General features: G+C 37.0%; 1 protein-coding gene across 3 annotated transcripts in view; it reads right to left on the bottom strand.

The window, feature by feature from the left end:
- Positions 1 to 11441: 11441 nt before the first annotated feature.
- Positions 11442 to 19227, bottom strand: part of KAT2B (lysine acetyltransferase 2B) — a 118644-nt gene continuing 110858 nt past the window's right edge. For 2 of the 3 annotated variants that reach the window (XM_033212776.1, XM_033212778.1), the window contains exons 15-18: positions 17894 to 17930; positions 17590 to 17653; positions 17409 to 17493; positions 11442 to 13504 (exon numbers count right to left, since the gene is read on the bottom strand). In XM_033212776.1, coding sequence (XP_033068667.1) covers positions 13311 to 13504; positions 17409 to 17493; positions 17590 to 17653; positions 17894 to 17930 — 380 coding nt within the window. In that variant the 3' untranslated portion in view covers positions 11442 to 13310. The remainder of the gene's footprint in view (positions 13505 to 17408; positions 17494 to 17589; positions 17654 to 17893; positions 17931 to 19227) is intronic. The other variant, XM_033212777.1, reaches the window with a different exon arrangement.

The following is a 19227-nucleotide window of genomic DNA, read 5'->3' as shown; positions in this document are numbered from 1 at the left end:
CAGGTCCCTCCTGAATGAATTAATGCCCTCACTGGGAGGAGGAGATAAGTAAGCTCTCACTCAATTAGTTCCCAAGACAGCTGGTTGTTTAAAAGAGACTGGTGCTACTTCTCTCTTGCTTCCTTTCTTTCCATGTGATCTCTGCACATGCCAGCTCCCCTTTGCCTTCCACCATGAGTGGAAGCAGCCTGAGACTTTCACCTCATGCCCAATCTTCCAGCCACCAGAATTGTAAGCCAAATAAACATTTTTTCTTTATAAATTATCCAGCTTCAGGTATTCCTTTATAGCAACACAAATGAACTAAGAAACTACTTTTTCTTTATGTCATTTTGATAATGGTCAAATTCTGTGTTTCCCTTAAAATGAATTTAATTTTGCCCTCATTCCTGAGGTATAGGTTAAGAGTTACTAATTTTCTTACAGACTTGATTTTGTTGTTGAGAAGTCTAGTCATTCTAATTTTTCTTCATAATTTGTTAGTTTGTCCCTTAGCAACTCATATTCTTGACTTGTTATAAATGTATTATTTTTAATTTTCAGTTATTTTGCTGCTAGTTTATGAAATACAATTGATTTTCATACCTAGACCTTGCTAAATTCACTCACTAGTTCTACTACCATTTTTTGCAGTTCCATTAGGATTTTTTTTGTACATGATCTTAAAGTCTACACATAAAGGCAATTTACTTCTGTCTTTCTGTTTTGCATGTCTTTTCTTGCTTTACTGCACTACTAGAACTTCCTCCATAATGTTGAATAGGGGTGAGAAGAGCCCTTGTCTTTGCCTTTTTCTCGACTTTGGGAGGAAGCATTTGGTCCTAGGGCATTACTGTGATATTAGCTGTAAGTGATCACTAATAACCTGTCTCAGACTGAAGACATTTCCTTGTATTCTTTCTTTGCTGGGAGGTTTTTTTTCCTTTTTTCTTTTTTAAATCTTGAGTGACTGTTGAACTTTGTCAGCTACTTTATTGAGTTTTTTTTTCTCTTTTATTCTCTTAATATGGTGAGTTAAATTAATGGATTTCCCATGTTAAACCAACCTTGAGTTAATGGGATAAATCCATCACTCAGTCATAACATCAGTTTTGTATATTGCTGAATTTTGTTAATATTTTGGTAAAGACCTTCATATCTATGTTTGTGAGAGTTACTGGTCTATGGTTTTCTTATAGTTTTTAAAATTTTTTCTAGTTTTGGTTATCAGGGTAATAATACTAGCCTCATAAAAGGGGTTCACAAGTCCTTCCACCTCCTCTGTTTTCTGAAAGAGTTTGTGTAGATTGATATTACTCCTTTCTTGAATATTTGACACACTAGTGAGACTATTTGCGCTAGGACTTTTGTTTGTAGAAACGTTTTAAGTTATGAATTCATTTTTAAAGTTGATGTAGAGATGTTTAGATTTTCTCTTTCTTTAGACAGTTTTGCTAATTTGTGTTATACAAGGATTTTGTTCATCTAAGTTATCAAATTGTTTGACATTTTATTCATAATATTCCCTTGTATTTTTTGTCTTGCATGTAAGAGCTCTAGTTATCCTCCTTTCTTTCATTCCTGATATTGATAACCTTTTTCCCATTTGCCACAAGAATATTGACTGGCAGCACTTGTAGCTGCACCGTTTACCCAAAGATAATTTGCCACAAAATAATCTCGCTCTTATTGTTTTTCCATCACTCTAGTATATTGACTTTGGAAACAAAAGATATTCTATATATAGCATTCTGTTTATAGTAGTACTATATTTCCATTTAGAAAATGTAGTAACTCTCAAAACCTGAAAATGTCAAATTCTAGAAAACGAAGCAATCCTATGTGTGATGTTAACATCATTCTTGAACAGTTGTTGGTCAAAGATTCATTTGATGAACCCAGTTTTTCCGAAATAGAAGATTCTGATGATTCAGACAATTCTGATGTTAGTTCTGTTAGAAATAACGCCGAGAAAAGTTTTTATATTTTATTTTCACATTGAAAATCAATCAGATTTGCTTCAGTCTCTAAGAGCATATTTATGTAAAATTAAACGCGTGCTGGCAGCAAGCTACGCTCTTTTGTCCAAACAGGAAAAGGGATTATTTGTGCTTTCTTCTTGATCAATCTAAATAGAAGTTTATGACTTTCAAAGAACCAGTTTTTAGTTTCATTGATGTATCTCTTTTTTATTCATTCTCTATTTCACTGATTCCTACTCTTTGACATTCTTCCTTCTACTTTGGATTTAATTTGCCCTTTCCTAACTTCTTAAGGTACTATGAATTAAGACTTCTCTTATTTTAATATGAGTATTTTTAATGCTGTAAGTTTTCCTTTAAGTACTCTATTAGCTGCACCCTACAAATTTTTATATGTTGTCATTTAGACTATTTTCTAAATCTCTTGTGATTTTTAGTCTTTTCTTTCCTCTGGGCTGCATTTTGGATAGTTTCTTCTGCTTTTTTAAATCATGTATTAATCCTATCCAGTGTATTTTTTCTGTCATGATATTGTATTTTCTTTTTTTTTACCTCTAGAAATTCCATTTGGTTCTTTATTTTATATATATTTTTTATTTGTCTCTTTATTGTATTCATGTTTCATATTCTAGAGCATGTTTATAATGTTCAGAATAACTATTTTAACACCTCTATCTGCCGATTCCATTATCTCTGTCATTTCTGGATCAACTTTTATTGGCCTATTTTTGTTTTAGTCGTTTATTATACTTTCCTGCCTTGTATATCTTGTAACTTGTTAAATTGGATACTGTACATTGGGAGTTTTACATTTGTATAAGCTATATCTTCTTGTATTCCTTTAAAGAGTTAACTTTGTTTTGTCACGCAATTAAGCTTGTTAGAGATCAGCTTCATCTTTATTAGGCTTGCTTTTAAGTTTTTTGGGGCAGATCTATGAGAACTTTCACTCTATGCTCACTTACCCCCAGTACAAAGATGTGAAGCATCTAGGGGTCTTCACTGAATGTCCCGTTTATTCAACAAGGTCTATCCATTCTGGCTGCTGGTTGCTTGAATGAGTCCCAAGCCTGTTCAAAGTATTACTTTTGAGTGTTGTTTGGCTCACAACTCCCTGCAATTGTTCTTTACCCTGCAGTTCTTTCCATAGTTACATGAAATTTCATCCTACACATGAATGGATTCGTATTCAGTCAACACTCAGGAGACAGAATTCTGGAGCTCTTTCTCTGCATAGCTCTTTCCTGTCTATTACTCTGTTAGCAAATTCTACATTTGCGGCCTCTCCAAACTTCAGTCTGTCTCTTCAACTCAGTGATATTACTGGACTCTGGATTCTCACTCCTTGTCTCACAATTCTGAAACTACGTTGGGAAGAAATATAGGAAGAATGTGGGGCTCACTGCTTATTTTCCTTTTCTCTGGAATCATAATCTTTTTAGCTATTGCACAATTTCTGAAAAAGTTGATTAATATTTTCCATCCTTTTTGCTTATAGTGGCTGAACAAGTCCCATAGTAGAGGACTTCATAGGCAGAAGTGCAAGTCAATAATTTATCCTGCTTAGGATTCACTATGGTTATAAATATTCATGCTTTTTATTATGAAAAATTATTGGCTTGTTGAATGTTGCGTTTTTCCCATTCTCTCCTTATGCAATATCTCATAATTGTTGGGCTTTGATTTAACTAATAATAGTCAGGAACAACTGTGCTAGACCTTGTTCTAGGCCCTTGGGATGCCTCAATGACCAAAACCAATATTCTGCCCTGATGGAATTCACATTGTTTATAACCTGTGTCTTTTAACTCCTTTTTCATATTTTCCATCTCTTTAGCTACATTCTTTCTGTATCATTTCGTCAGTTCTATCTTCCAGTTCACTCATTCTATCCTTGGTTATATCAACCTATTTAACCTGTCACTTAATGTTTTGTTCTCTATTTTTAGCAATTATAAGCACTCTAATTCTGGTATTTGTTGTATCTGCTGACTTTCAATTATTTGCTCATATATTTTCTTTTTTGTTGTTGTTTTTTTTTTTTCTTTTTTCTTTTTTTTTTGCTCACATATTTTCTAAGTTTTTATTGTGAGCTCATCCTTCATGGAACTTATTTTTCCTTCTGAAAAAAATCCGTGGACTAGGTTGTAGGAACATCTGTGTAAACTGATTTTGTGTTTGCTTTTACCAGGAGCCCTGGAGGTATCTATCACCTGCCAAAGAAGCAATTTTTATTTTATATTATGTTTGGGAATTGTTTAGAGATTCCCAGACTGTAGGGAATGAAAACTTGAAACCTGGGCCGGGCGCGGTGGCTCAAGCCTGTAATCCCAGCACTTTGGGAGGCCGAGACGGGCGGATCACGAGGTCAGGAGATCGAGACCATCCTGGCTAACATGGTGAAACCCCGTCTCTACTAAAAAATACAAAAAACTAGCCGGGCGAGGTGGCGGGTGCCTGTAGTCCCAGCTACTTGGGAGGCTGAGGCAGGAGAATGGCATAAACCTGGGAGGCGGAGCTTGCAGTGAGCTGAGATCCGGCCACTGCACTCCAGCCTGGGCAACAGAGCCAGACTCCGTCTCAAAAAAAAAAAAAAAGAAAACTTGAAACCCAAATCTGCTTGAGGTAAAGTCCAGGGGCTTCACATCCTTAGAAAACTTTTTTAGTCCACGCGTTCACTAATGTATGCAGACCTTTAATAGATTCTAGCTTTATGTGTGGGGGGAGAGATGGAGGGGTGTTGACAGTCTGTTTCACTCAGCCTACATACGTATTAAAACCTAAGCCCTTTAATTAGAGGTAGCAACTTTCCCAGGGTGACCAAGGAATCCGTACATGTATTGAACCCCTCTTTTAAGTTTCCTGTTGGTTGTGTCACTTGGAGACTGCCTTTTCTTTCTTGTAAGCTCTGCTATGCCCTCAAATATATTGCATTTTACCTACCATTTCCAGGTGTTTTCAGGGGTCAAAGTTTTTAAGTTATCTTAGTGTTCGATATTGTGTAAGCGAAAGTCTCCAATCCCATTTCCTAGATGATTTTTTAAAATCACAAAATGTGACTATGCTTAACAGCTGTTTCCTGTTTCTCTTAAAATCCATTTCCTATTTCTCTTAAAATAAAATCCATTATTCTTAATATGGCCTGTTATGGCCCTGCACCATCTCACACTACACTCCTCTGCTTCTGCAACTCTTGTCATGTTGAATTCTCTCAGTTCTTTGGAGATCTTAGCCAGTGTTGTCTCTGCCTGCCTTCTTCCAAATTTTGCCTTGGTCAATGCCTTTTCTAATCTTTCAGCTTAAAAAACCACTTCCTCTCAGAAGCTTTCTCTAAGTTCCTGCTTACCAGATTTTGTCTTCCTTTTTATAATCTCATAGCACTATACTAGTAAAAGCTCCAGAATTTCCTTATAAACAGGGCCCTACAGTGGTGATTTTTTGAATGGAGGAGATACTGGGACAAGGAGCCAGGGGAGTACTCTGGAAACATATATTAAAGCTACATTTGCTTTAAAAGTCTTTTTATTTAATTTGTATTTTTGTTGAAGCCACCCTTAGTCCCACCACTGCAGGCTCTACCTTTCATTGTAGCACTCTAGATACCTGTAATTACTATTCAATGTCTGACCTCTCCATGAAAATGTAATTACTACTTTGATCACTTTGTACCTACACACACTCCAAGTTTCAGTAGCCTTCTTGGGCCATTGTTCTAGGCCCTTGGGCCTAGGCCCCTGGTCTAGAAGGCCAGGCTCTTAGCAGGGTGTTTCATGACTCTATCCAACCTGATCCCACAACACGTCATCAACTCTCACCCTGACCTGAAATTAGTCTCTCATCTCTTAATTCATTGATGTGACATTTCTTCTCCGATTGACTTTTCTTTCCCAGTAATAGAATCTTAGCATTAAAGGGCTTTATCATTTTAAACATAGGAGATGCTTAATAAATGTGGAATAGGAATTTGAGGTAAATAGCAGGGAAATGTGAAGGAATAGGAACTACAGTTGGTAGCCTTAATATCCAGATACTTCATGCTGCAACAAACTAGGACCATCATTCTTTAAATGTAGCTGTGGCATTGCATAGCATTGAAGAGCACTGACTCTGGATCCAGAATCCCTGCATTTGCCTTTTTGGGAAAATTCCCTCTCTGTATCTCAGTATTTTCATTGAATTCTAAGGATTCAGTGAGTTAGTACATATAATATGCTTAGAAAAGTGCTTAACACTTACTAAGTGCAGGTTCCTGAGGAAATTACTTGGTTATAGGAATCTACGCAGCATCCACAGATGACTATCTGCACTAAATTCTGCTAGTTCAAACCCACTTAGTGCCAGTACAAATAAAATAATACTCATATTAACAATACTTGAATACTGGTTTAGGTAAAAAGCCTTTCTAAAATTTATAGTGTCAACTTAAAATTTTATATAGTGTTTTACATTCACTTGAGATCATCTTCACATACATTAAATACATCCTGACTACAGCTTTGAGCAGGAAAGCATGTGTCTAATGAGAATAGACTCAAGATAATGAGTATGGCGTTCTATCATAAAGGGTGTTGGGAAGTAGCATTTGTGCAAGAAGATACATGTAATAAGTAAAACGGAGAGTAATTAAAATTTATTCCAGCTGGGTATTATAGAAAAGGTGGGAAATGTAGCCTGGATCGGGATTGTTAGGTGAGTTCACATACAGCTGCATGGTCACACTCGAGTGATTTTGATCTTTGGCATCTTGAAAGTTGGTATCCAGCATCATAATGGAAAGTTTCATCCTCTCCCTTATCCTGTTCAATATTTTTTTCAATGACATGAATAAGAGAAAACATGTAATTTACAAACAAATTTGTAATTTATAAATGTAAAACGTAGAAGGAATAGGTAACAGTGAATATTGGAACTGGAATAAAAAAATGCCTCACAGGTTAATACAAGGGCAGGGGGAACTTCCTATAAAATTAAGCCCTCATCTACTTCGTGACCTAACAGTTTCACTATTTGGTATTCACGTAAGAGAAATGAAAGCATATGTTTACAAAAAGACCTGCACAAAAATGTTTATGGCAGCATTATTGTAAGACCCAAACCTGGAAACTACCCAAATGTCCACTAAACTTGAGAAGATAAATTGTGGAATATTACAAGAGTATACTCTTCAGCAATAAAAAGGAATGAACTTCTGATACATACTACAATGTGGATGAACCAGACCCCAGAACAAACTATGACCCCATTTATATGAAATCAAGTAACACACAAAACGAATCTATGGTGACAGAAATCAGAAGTGGTTTTCTGGAGACAGAAGGAGAATTGACCTGAAAGGGGCATGAGGGAACTTTTCTTAGGTGATAAGAATGTCCTGTCTTTAGGGTTGTGATTATACTGGTGTAGATAATTGCCAAAAGTCATCAAACTTAACACCTAAGACCTGTGCTTTTTAATAGAGACAGGGTCTCACCATGTTTGGCCAGGCTGGTCTCAAACTCCTGGGCTCTAGTGATCCTCCTGCCCCAGCCTCCCAAAGTGCTAGGATTATAGGCATGACCCACCACACCTGGCCTGACCAGTGCATTTTATTGTATGTTAACTATACCTCAAATTTTAAAAAATGTTTTTGGTTTGTTTTGAGATGGAGTTTCGCTCTTGTTGCCCAGGCTGGAGTGCAATGATGCAATCTCGGCTCACGGCAACCTCCATCTCCCAGTTTCAAGTGATTCTCCTGCCTCAGCCTCCTGAGTAGCTGGGATTACAGGCATGCACCACCACGCCTGACTAATTTTGTATATTCAATAGAGATGGGGTTTCATCATGTTGGTCAGGCTGGTCTCAAACTCCTGACCTCAGGTGATCCACCTGCCTCGGCATCCCAAAGTACTGGGATTACAGGCGTGAGCCACTGTGCTCAGCCTAAAAATGTTTTTAAAACATAGACAGGATCTTGAGTTGTGCACATAGCTACAACTGTACAAGTATGCTTGGGTGTGTTGAGGGATAGGAACAGTGCTGGCACACTAATAGTACTCTGTGGGAAACTCGAACTAGAGCTTGATCACAAACAGCTGACTTCAACCCAACCTATGGGCTTTCTTATAAACCTTTGCCTGTCCCACTGTTGAAGAGTGCTATTGCACAAAAAGGCAAATTTCCCGTTCACAGTTGTTTTTAAGTAGAAACTAGATGTCCATCTGTTAACATTAGAAGATGGCAGGTTGATGGAGCAAAGATGCTTTTTTTTTTTTTTTTTTTTTTTTTTTGAGACGGAGGCTGGCTCTGTTGCCAAGGCTGGAGTGCAGTGGCGCGATCTCGGCTCACTGCAAGCTCTGCCTCCCGGGTTCACGCCATTCTCCTGCCTCAGCCTCCCGAGTAGTTGGGACTAACTACAGGCGCCCGCCACCACACCAGGCTAATTTTTTGTATTTTTAGTAGAGATGGGCTTTCACCATGATAGCCAGGATAGTCTCAATCTCCCGACCTCGTGATCCGCCCACCTCAGCCTCCAAATTGTTGGGATTACAGGTGTGAGCCACCATGCCTGGCCTAATTGTTTTTGTTTGTTTGTTTGTTTTGGTAGAGATACGGTCTCGCTATGTTGCCCAGACTAGTGAGAGCAAAGATTCTTAAACTGGGGTTCACCAATGAACTTCGGGAGGGTCCAAGGACCAAGTGAACTGATATGCAGAAAAGTGCACACATGTAAACGTGCATTATTTTCAGAAGGTCCTTAACCTCCAAGTTCTCTGGGATTTCTTTTAAAGAACTTCAAACCTAGATAAACTGAGAGGTTCAGCTCATAAAATTTCATGCATACACCCAGACTCATGCCAAACGAAGATGTCTGGACAACAATACCCTGCATATACTATGGTGGTCCCATAAGATTATAATACCATATTTTTACTGCACCTTTTCTATGCTTAGATATGTTTAAAATACTTAACTTTGTGTTACAGTTGCCTACAGTATTTACAGTAAAATGCTATACAACTTTCTAGACTAAGAGCCACTGGCCATACTATGGAGCTTCAGTGTGTAGTAGACTATACCATCTAGGACTGTGTAAGTACACTCTAGGATGCTCACACACTAACAAAATCACCTAACATTGCATCTCTCAGAAGTTATCTCCATCGTTAAGTGGTACATGACTGTATATAAATACACACACACAAATTACACATATCATTTCTCATCTTTTTCAACTCCTGATCCTGTGAAGGTTGTGTCGGACTTCCCAAGAAGAAGAGGGAGCAGGAAGTTTGACTTTTAATTTTTCTCTGCTTTGTTGAAATACTGCTTTTTAATAAACCGAAAGAAAATCTCCAGCTTTGTCATTGTTAGCTTCCTTTTTCTATAAGAAAGATGTTCCCGGCCGGGCGCGGTGGCTCAAGCCTGTAATCCCAGCACTTTGGGAGGCCGAGGCGGGCGGATCACGAGGTCAGGAGATCGAGACCATCCTGGCTAACACGGTGAAACCCCGTCTCTACTAAAAATACAAAAAAACTAGCCGGGTGAGGTGGCGGGCGCCTGTAGTCCCGGCTACTCGGGAGGCTGAGGCAGGAGAATGGCGTAAACCCGGGAGGCGGAGCTTGCAGTGAGCTGAGATCTGGCCACTGCACTCCAGCCCTGGTGACAGAACGAGACTCCACCTCAAAAAAAAAAAAAAAGAAAGAAAGATGTTCCCATAAATAAATCAAGCATAAATATACATAAATACATTAAAGAGGATCTTTCATAATGCTTACGGTTTTCTCACTTCCTTACAGCATCTTTTTTTCACTTTGCTGAAGCTCTTCCTCCGAAGTGTACCTGTAAATCTTTCATTTGCTCTTTTTTTCTCTTTAAATTCATTTCAACTCTTTACCTGAGACATTAGTTAACATTGTTTTTATCCTGCCAATCTTTATCATCACTTATACTGATAGCACTGATACACCCAAAGGAGAAAGTAAACACAACTTTAATACCAGGAGCTTTAAGACTCAAACACAGCCATTGATTTCAGTCCCTGCCACCACCTTCCCTGCCCACCCTCCACTACCCCCTACACAGACACCTTTTTTCTGCCAGAAAAAAAAAATGGTCACGAATTTTAAACATATATTTCAACAGATGAGAAAACTGTCAACCTAATTACTACCTCTTAAGTAAGAACTTGAAACCATTCTGACCTTTGATATTCCAGAATAGCTGATGGCTTTTCTTTGGCATTTTTACTTTGCTAAGAGGAGAATGCTAGTTAAGGAATAGAGCAGAATAGCTGTAACGACAAGAGCTGCCGCCAGTTACCCTTCCTTGTGCAGCACTTAAAATCCTTTTAAATAAACACTGAGGGTTGGTCTAAAGAATATCAGCTTAACGGGGTGACAAATAATTAACTGGTCCATAGTACTTCAGTCTGATCTTGTTTCTACTTCTTCGTTTCTGGAAATATAAATTGTTCATCTAGGTAAAATGAAAACCTCAAAGTCTCCCTCTCACCATTTGCTTCTAATAAATATGACCAATTTTTAATTATTGATTGAAGTAGACTTATTCTCCATTACAAAAGTTTACTTCCTTGAAGGAGGACATACATCATCTCCTGGCTTCCTTCTGTCCCCTCATTCATTCTTCCCCTGGGAGGGACTTGCCTAATTAAGGAGTTAAGTAGTAACATACTTACCATAGGTTATTATGGACATAGGATGATATGCCCGCTCTCACCTGGGCCTCTTCAGGACTGGCCTGCCTTCAGAGAGCACCACTGCTCTAGGGCTGCACTGAGCTTAATGGGAAAGTCCCTGCCCCATTAGTGGGGTACAGAGCAGCTTGTCAGTAACATTCTGGCATATAGAACAGTGGTACAGAGCAGCTGGTCAATCACATTCTGGGTTTCAGCATTAGAAAGCCCATTGTCCATAGGTAAAAAAGAAGCCACATTCTCCAATATCCATTTTACTAGTATTAAAGGTAGTATTTTGGCCACTGTATGCCTTTTTTTTTTTTTTTTAACTTCTCAGTTGGCTTAGATTTCAGTAGAGAAAGGGGTTCTCTTGGTTGGGTCCTCTCAAACCCCAAAAGGATATAGTATTCTTTCCTACAGACATCATTTTGAATAACATTAAAAGCTCATATGGGAGATGTTTAAAAATCGGCTGTATTTCTGTCTCATTCATATATTTCACAGATGCAAAGTATAAAAACAAAATTCTTTTAATTTCTAAACTGACAACACTCTTCTTTCAATGGATCGTTTTTGTTATTGTTTAGTGGGTGAGTGGTTAAGATGCAGTGGAAAACTCAAAAGACAGAGTAAGCATCTCTCCTGAAAACCTCTTACTGATGAGATACGGATTTTTATGAAACCTCCCCCAAATGCAACAGAATGCTTAAGATCTAAGGTTTAAGGATTCAACTGATCGTCATTAACTAGATCATAATTTGTTCTGTTAACCTCAGCCTACTGAATGAATAAAACACACCACAAGATTGGAAGCTTTTTAAAATATAATTTAAAACTATTTTGTACCAGTACAATATATTAATTTTACAAATGTAAAATTTTATCAGCTGTTAAAGCATTTGCAAAAACCACACATTCTACTTCAGCTTTATTGCACAATATCTATAAGAAAATATTAATTTTTAAATTAGAAAACATAAAAATGCTTTCAATATAGAAGAGACAATCTGATTTTAAAGACAATACTCTATAAGAATGTCTACTCAGAAAATAACAAACTTTCACAGGATACCAGGCTGGACAGATGCTTCGGCAGATCCGGTACAAAGCACTGTTTAAAACCAGTCCAAGATACTTAATCCAAACTGTATCATCATTCTTCATTAGAAATCTAGACACCACTCATGGTGGTTTCTTATGCTTTAAAAAGTTGAGGCATTTTCAGTGTAAGCATTCTGAATATCTGTTACATATCAAAAACAATACTTCCAACTCAGCCATTTGCGGGGGTCTTTTTCCTTCATGCAGATTATTACTGGCAACTGTTTTTAATGACTATTCATGACCATTTTATTTATGCTGATAGAAAACATCAAGTTAAATACACTTTTAAAAGTTTGTCCTTTACAAAAATCAGTTTATAAATTTGCATCATAAAAAATTAGTGTTGAGACCATCAAGATGGCCTTCATTTATATGGTTGTATATTAGTTGGTTTTCCCAGAGCTGGGATGGCAGATGTCTCACTTTTCTATGTAGTGTAATCAGGAAATAAATCCAAGCACTAAACTGGAATCCCAAGATAGATTAATAATGTTGCATGATGGATTTTAGGGGGTTATGACCCTGGACCCATATACTAATGTGGGTGTTAAAATACTGACAGCAAACCCTGGTGGGAATTTAATTTACCTCAGACAATAAACATAATCTGGAGACATAAAAAGGAAAATGTTCATTTACATATTATCAGTGTGGCTGTATCATAGAAAAGAAAAAAATATTTATTAGAACAAGGATTCACCAGATGGATACATATATAGACCACACATCTTTTCCTATTAAAGCATGTTGATTCAATCTCATGTGTTTTCAAGTTTATGCCTTTGTGGCCAGGGAAATTATCTTTTGGAACTTATGGCCTGCATAAGCAAAGTCAAATACGATATCACACATTTGTGTAGAGAAAATAATTATTAAAATAGTGGTTATGTACTAACAAGTTTGTTGCAGGTAGACAGAATTATCAAAAACCTAAATGCTTATTTAAAAAGTTTGCATTATTTAGAATTTCTTCCTTAGGAATCAAAGCAGTTGCTTTCCTGGAACTGCATTTTTCAGAACTGCTCAAAGCACCTCATCTAGACGAGTGTTTTAAAAAATATATATAAAAAGTCTATAATGAGACTTCAAACATCACATATTTCACCTCTTACAGGGTTTTTTAAAAATCATGTATCCCTTCCTTAAAGTCCTTCAGAATAAAATAAAAATAAACTCTCACATTCCATTAGAAAAAAATGGAAACATTCACGGTCTGAAAATTTTATGAATTTCCCCAAATTTTGCTACTATGTGCAATTTCCTCACACACAGGTTTTGAGGAAACCCCTAATCATCTATCATGGAATAGTCAGCTAATGGACATGCCATAGAAAATTTACCTTAATAGTAGTAAATAGATTAAAATCTATTCCATAAAATAAAAATGTCCTATGACTTCAATTTAAATACATATCTGAAAAGCTAAAAGGTTTTTTTTGTTTTTCAAAAGTGCTAATTATTACATTTACAAGTCTCTTCAATACATCATGTCCAATTCTTTGTAAAAAACTAAACCACCTTGCTTTAGGCACACTGCTTGATGAGTTTCTAAGAAGCAGAGGGGAAAAAAATCACTTGTCAATTAATCCCGCTTCCTTAATTTTACTGAAGAAGAATTTCTCCAGGATATTGGCACATTTGTAGTATTCACTCTCAGGGGGGTTGTACTCTTTGCAATTGGTAAAGACTCGCTGTAAGTCTGCCATGAATAATTTCTTAGACACGTAGTACCTATTCTTGAGGCGTTCACTCATGGTTTTCAGATCTGCACAGGAAAAAAAAATATTAGCAATCTTTGACTCATTTTAAACACCAGCTGATAAAACTGGGACTGGGAAAGAAATCTATGTTGTTGGTTTGATTACATTTTTATCATCCCAATGCTTTTATTTAAGAGAAATTCTTATGATCAAGGAAAACAGTTCTTAAATCTTATGTTCATTCTCTTGTGGGTTTTTTAAAATGTCAAATCACAGCCATTTTAGCATTAAAGGGACCATTATTAGTCATCTGGTTCAATCCCCTGTTCAGCACAAGGAAGCTAAGTAGATTAGCAACAATAAGTATGATGAACTGACTACTGTTAGCTATTCATTCAGAATTATACAGAAGAAGCTCTCTCTATGTGGAGCAGAGCAGGTGGAACGTTGGTATTGAATCATTTAATTACTTAAAACTATCAGACTGCGTTTGTTTCACTAAACTCACAGTTGTTTTGGTGTCATATAGATAAAGTAGAGAAACTAATAATAAATACATCTGTGAACACACCAGTGACCTTGCATGTAAAATGATTCGAATGAATTTTGCTTCAAGCTCCATCTCTGAAATAAGAATAACAAACTTCATTTAATAATATATTTTCTAAAGCAAGTGAGCCTTGTGAGACTATTGCAAAGAATTTCCCAATATAGCTGCTTGCTTTAAATTGCAGAATTTTACAGGTGAAAACAGTACTCCAGCTAAACTGATAAAACTAAAGAGGGGTTTCCTCAGTCCTCACTGTCAGGACTAATTTAAAGAATTATATGCAGATTAGAATAGATGCTAACATTTGTCTATTTATGGTTCCATGGTTGTCTTGAAGTCTGGCTTTATTGTTAAAAGCTATAATTGTATTAACTATGTGTGGAAAAATAAGTCAAATGGGGGGGAAAAAAACACTTTTGACTACCAATATCCCAAATTCTAAATATGTTACAAAATTTCCAGGGGGAAAGAAAGTTATAACCAAATACACTGGGATCATCATTTAATAAGGTAAGTAAATTGATGTACAATATCCCCAAATGGGAAGAAATTCATTTGCATCAATATCCTAAATCCACCACAAAAGCATCAAAGAAGAAATGGAAAAAAGCTGCTTCTGCCTATCTCTTGATTAAAGCCTATCTCGGTTAGAGTGTATGTCATCACATCTATAAATTCAACTTTCAACTTTTCTTTCTTCTCTAACTAAAACAGTTTGGAGAGAGAGAAAAATCTAAAAGCATTAAGAAACACAAAGACTCATCAAATCCACACTAAATGTCCCATCCAAGTGTGACTAAACAGATCAAAATGTTCTCTCATTTAAGGAAGAAAAAAACAATGAAATTGGCCCTAAGTAAAAGTAGATGTTTACATTCCTTTCACTTTTCCACCTAAATGTCTACCACTTAAGATATGCTGCCCAATATAATATTTATAACATTTTAAAAGGAAGAAACATGTACCCCCAAAAAAGGTGGAGGGGGAGCAAAAGGATGACACAACACAAAGAAGTTTGTCCAAAAGCTTTCGAACTGCTTTTAGGAGGTGGGTAAGAAAAGATGGAGAGAGCCTAAAATGCAACAGAAACAAAACAAGAATTATGGAGGTGTCTGGACTTTTCTGAATAACTATAAACAATTCTGAATACTTCCTTTCTATTCTATAGCTATAGATAGCATTTTTCTTCCTCTGGCCTTCTTAGAGTTTTTTCAATTGACAAAATGAGGTGGGTTAAAAAAGGTGACTAAATATTGGTGGTACCAAATATAGAGACACCATTAAATTATTCTGTTTTCATGTCCCTTCCCCTTAATTTGGGAATTCTGGATAAGCAGGAAAACCCTGCCTAGCCATCCATGGCTAGCCATCCAAGAAGTCATGCTTGGGCCAGACTATACAGGTGATGTCCAGTGTGTGACTCCCTAAATAAAACAGGTTAGATCCCATCCATATGAGAGAAAGCAGGTTAGATCCCATCCATATGAGAGAAAATCCCATCCATTTTTAGAATATGGGGAAAGAAAAGTAACGTTATTAGAAAAATCAAATAAGGAAACAATGGGAAAATGTAAAATTATTGATTTGTCATTCTTGTCTTCAAATACATGATAATCTTGGGGACAAAACTAAATATTTTACTCAGCATCTAAACAATATCAAGAAAAAAAAAAAAATACTGCCCTACTGAAGAACACCATTTATAGCTTTAATTAACTTTGTCCAGCACACATTTCAGCCCATCATTGGCCTTGCTCAATTAGCTCAGTTTTCCCCTCGTGAGACTCAGCTATGCACACAGGTGGTATCCAACTGGAGAAGTTCACAACCTTCACAGGCTGGACCAAGCAAACCACTTTAAGAAAGCAGGCTGTAAGTAGGCTATGATCCATGGGATCTGCTAGACCTATCACTGCACGTCTTCAGAATGCATGTGGACAGGGGCTGAAAGGGCCCCAAACTGACACAGCTTCCCATGAGGGTTTCACAAAAGAAGCTGAGACAGTCCAGAGAAGAGGATACAAAAATCAGTTAATTTATGGTTAGAAATGGACACAGAGTTTTAACATATTTTGCACATAGTGGACAATACTGATTCCCAAATCAGCCTTCCATTCAGAATTCTAGACTGACTCAACCCTACCCTTTATTGTCTTGTACTGAAATAAATAGTGGTAAGGCAGAGAGAAGAGGGAAAGAAAAGCATATAGATGTGTGTCCACTTTAAGGGGTGTAGGCTACTGAAATCATTACTACAAATATATAAAATATTCATGTGAAACATTTAAATGCTATAGAAAACACCTATAAATAACTCAGTTATCAAGGAGCTAATGCATCCCTTTCACTCTTCCTTTTCACATTTTTAATACTTCCATAATTTTGTTGTTGTTGTTGTTTTGTTTTGTTTTTTGAGACAGGGTATCCCTCCAGTGCCCAGGCTGAAGTGCAGTGGTGCAATCACAGCTCACTGCAGCCTCAAACTCCTGGGCTCAAGCGATCCTCCAACCTCAGCCTCCCAAGTAGCTGGGGCCTCAGGCGTATGCCACTGCACCTGGCTAATTTTTTACTTTTTGTAGAGACTGGGTCTCACTACCTTACCCAGGCTGGACTTCCACAATTTTTAGCACCTGGAATAGATTACAAGTAGAAAAGAGACAGAAGACTCTGGCTCTCTCCAAAAATATGGCCACATAGCTGATAAAAACAAAACATTTCAGCTAGCTGTCTGTCACCCACACAATGCCAAATTAGTTTAATTTGAGCGTTCTCAATTGATTCAATTAATCATTCATTTTAGCATAGTGTGGGCAAAGCACCAAACTGCACAATTCTACATTTCTGAAGACATCCTTTTTTGTTTGATTTTGGATATGAGACAAAGCTTAAAATAAAGAGTATATACAGTGACATTAACAGTACCCATCAAGGGCATGGAAAATCCAGAATTGTGGTAAGTAGAATTTCTCCCTCTGAAAGCACAGCAGTCAAGTAGTTTAACTTCTTTCATTATTATCTTGAATAATTATTAAAAGGAATACCTATTTACGACAGACTCAAAGCATATCAAGAGGATAAGCTGATGTTTTCTATTTGCACCAAACAGTTAGAATATAAGCAAAGTTATATCTAAAGTACCAGCTTTCATATCTAGTGCTATCTGCAGTTACCCTGGATTTTCTGTGTCTAGTGTCATTAAGCTCACGTGGGCTCTAAACGACAGCTGCAGAATGTCTCTAATGAACACAGCCACCCACTTCTCTGCCATCACTGCCCCTCCACGGTGCATGGAATCCCACCACCCGTCATACACTTCCTACCCTAAACAGAGGAGTACAAATCAACCTCAGCAACCATTTGTCCCCCACACCGCCATCCAGAGTTTTAAATCTATACTTAGAAAATGTTAATGGCATTACCCATGGGGAACCTTATAACTTCATAATATCCCGGAGCTTCTGTTCTCTTCACAGGTTCCATGAAGGGCCAAGCGCTTTGATGGCTCTTGGGTAAAGAAAAAAGTAAGGTATCTAATATGGAAATTCCATGTAGGAAATCATTTCAAAATATGTGCATGAGGTGAATAAAGAGGACACCCACCTTCACCTGCTGGAGGATGCTCTTGAGCGTGCTGTAAAGCTGGTCAGGGTCTCTGGGCTCTTTACTTGAAAGGAAAAAGGGAAACAAGGAGCAATGATTAGATTTTTACCCTATTGCCAGCTGATTACTATTCAGCTTATTCTTACAAAAACCTAAAATTGGAATCATTCCAGAACGTTTTAGGAAACTCAAAACCCACCAACTGTTGTGTGAGTGATTACAATTAGTTTGCCCATTTTCTTTAAGTTGCTGGGTGGGGGGAAAAAATCACTTCCATTAACATCCTTTTGCCTGTCATACTTACCTTTTCTCTTTTCCACTGGGTTTCCAGCCTGTCTCTCCTATACATCAACAAAATGAAACACTGAATGAGAAGTGCTTTTGGTCAAGAGAGTAACATAGTTAATACTTATCAAAAACAATAAATTACAGGCATGCCTCAATAAAAATCTACTTCTGAGAAAAGACTGAAATTAATGGCAATTAGTTACTTCCTTATACCGCTAACAAGATAAAACATTTCCAAGACTAACAACGCTGCCCCAGATGTTACTGTTTTTAAAGCAGGAACACCAGCCTTTCAGTGGAGAGCATAGAAAATAAATATGTACAGTACTGTGGGCATGTGTATTTTTTAAACTGAAAGTCAAATGTTTTGCTGATGACCCTGTAAAAGAGTTAAGCTGTTATTTTAGGTCAGAACAAACTCTGTCCTGGTCTCTGTTCTATTTGGCTAAGGCCCTGCTTGTAATGCAAGAAAGTTTAGTGTAGCAGATAGAAAACAGCCTGGAGTCTGACAGATCTGGATGTGATTTCCTGTTCTTTCCTTAAAACGTAACTCACCCTAAATAAGAGTAAGTTGTCTCTCAGTTTATCGATCTATGAAACAGAACCCTAAAAATCAGGTGGTTTCATCCCTATTGAGAGTAGTTGATGTACAAAAAAAAAAAAAAAAGCACAGATAAATGTGTGGCACAAGTAGGCATTCAATGATCTGGTTGCTATTATGTCATTAATAGAGATATTACATGGAAGTAGAATTTCTGGATTTAGCATAAAAGTAAGATCTCCCAGAGGGCAGATGTAATAAAGTGATATATCTTGCCAAAATAACATTTTTTTTTTCTGGAAAATTTTTGCTTGTTTTTGTTTTGTTTATTAATGCTTAAATATATTAAAAAGAACTTGGATTTGAACTGAATAAAATTGCCAAATGATATTCAATAGCTTTTGACCTATAAAAACAACTATTTGGTATGGTTTAACCCAATACAACTCAACTCTAACATACAGCCAAGAACCCTTAGGAAAACTACTGTAAAATAGGGAATATGAAACAAGGTATACAATTTCCATCACGCATAACAAATAATATGTTTTAGAAGTTTGGGGAGACTAGTTTAGTCAAGCACTGACCTTGGAGGTTGCAACCCTGGTGGCAATGAGACACGGTGCAAACAGTAAGTTGTTTGGACATCAGAACTGGGCTGCTTCTCATTCTGACCGTTACTGGCTATGTGCCCTTTAGCAGTAAATGATCTAACTGCTTTGGAACTCGATTTCCCCATTTATAAAATAGGATTCCCTGCTTTCAAGGTTGCATATGCGTAATAATTCGCACTGTGCTACAAACAGCAG

Source organism: Trachypithecus francoisi, unplaced genomic scaffold, assembly GCF_009764315.1.
Source record: "Trachypithecus francoisi isolate TF-2019V2 unplaced genomic scaffold, Tfra_2.0 Lachesis_group0, whole genome shotgun sequence".
NCBI lineage: Eukaryota > Metazoa > Chordata > Mammalia > Primates > Cercopithecidae > Trachypithecus > Trachypithecus francoisi.
This window is presented reverse-complemented; position numbering and strand designations above follow the sequence as displayed.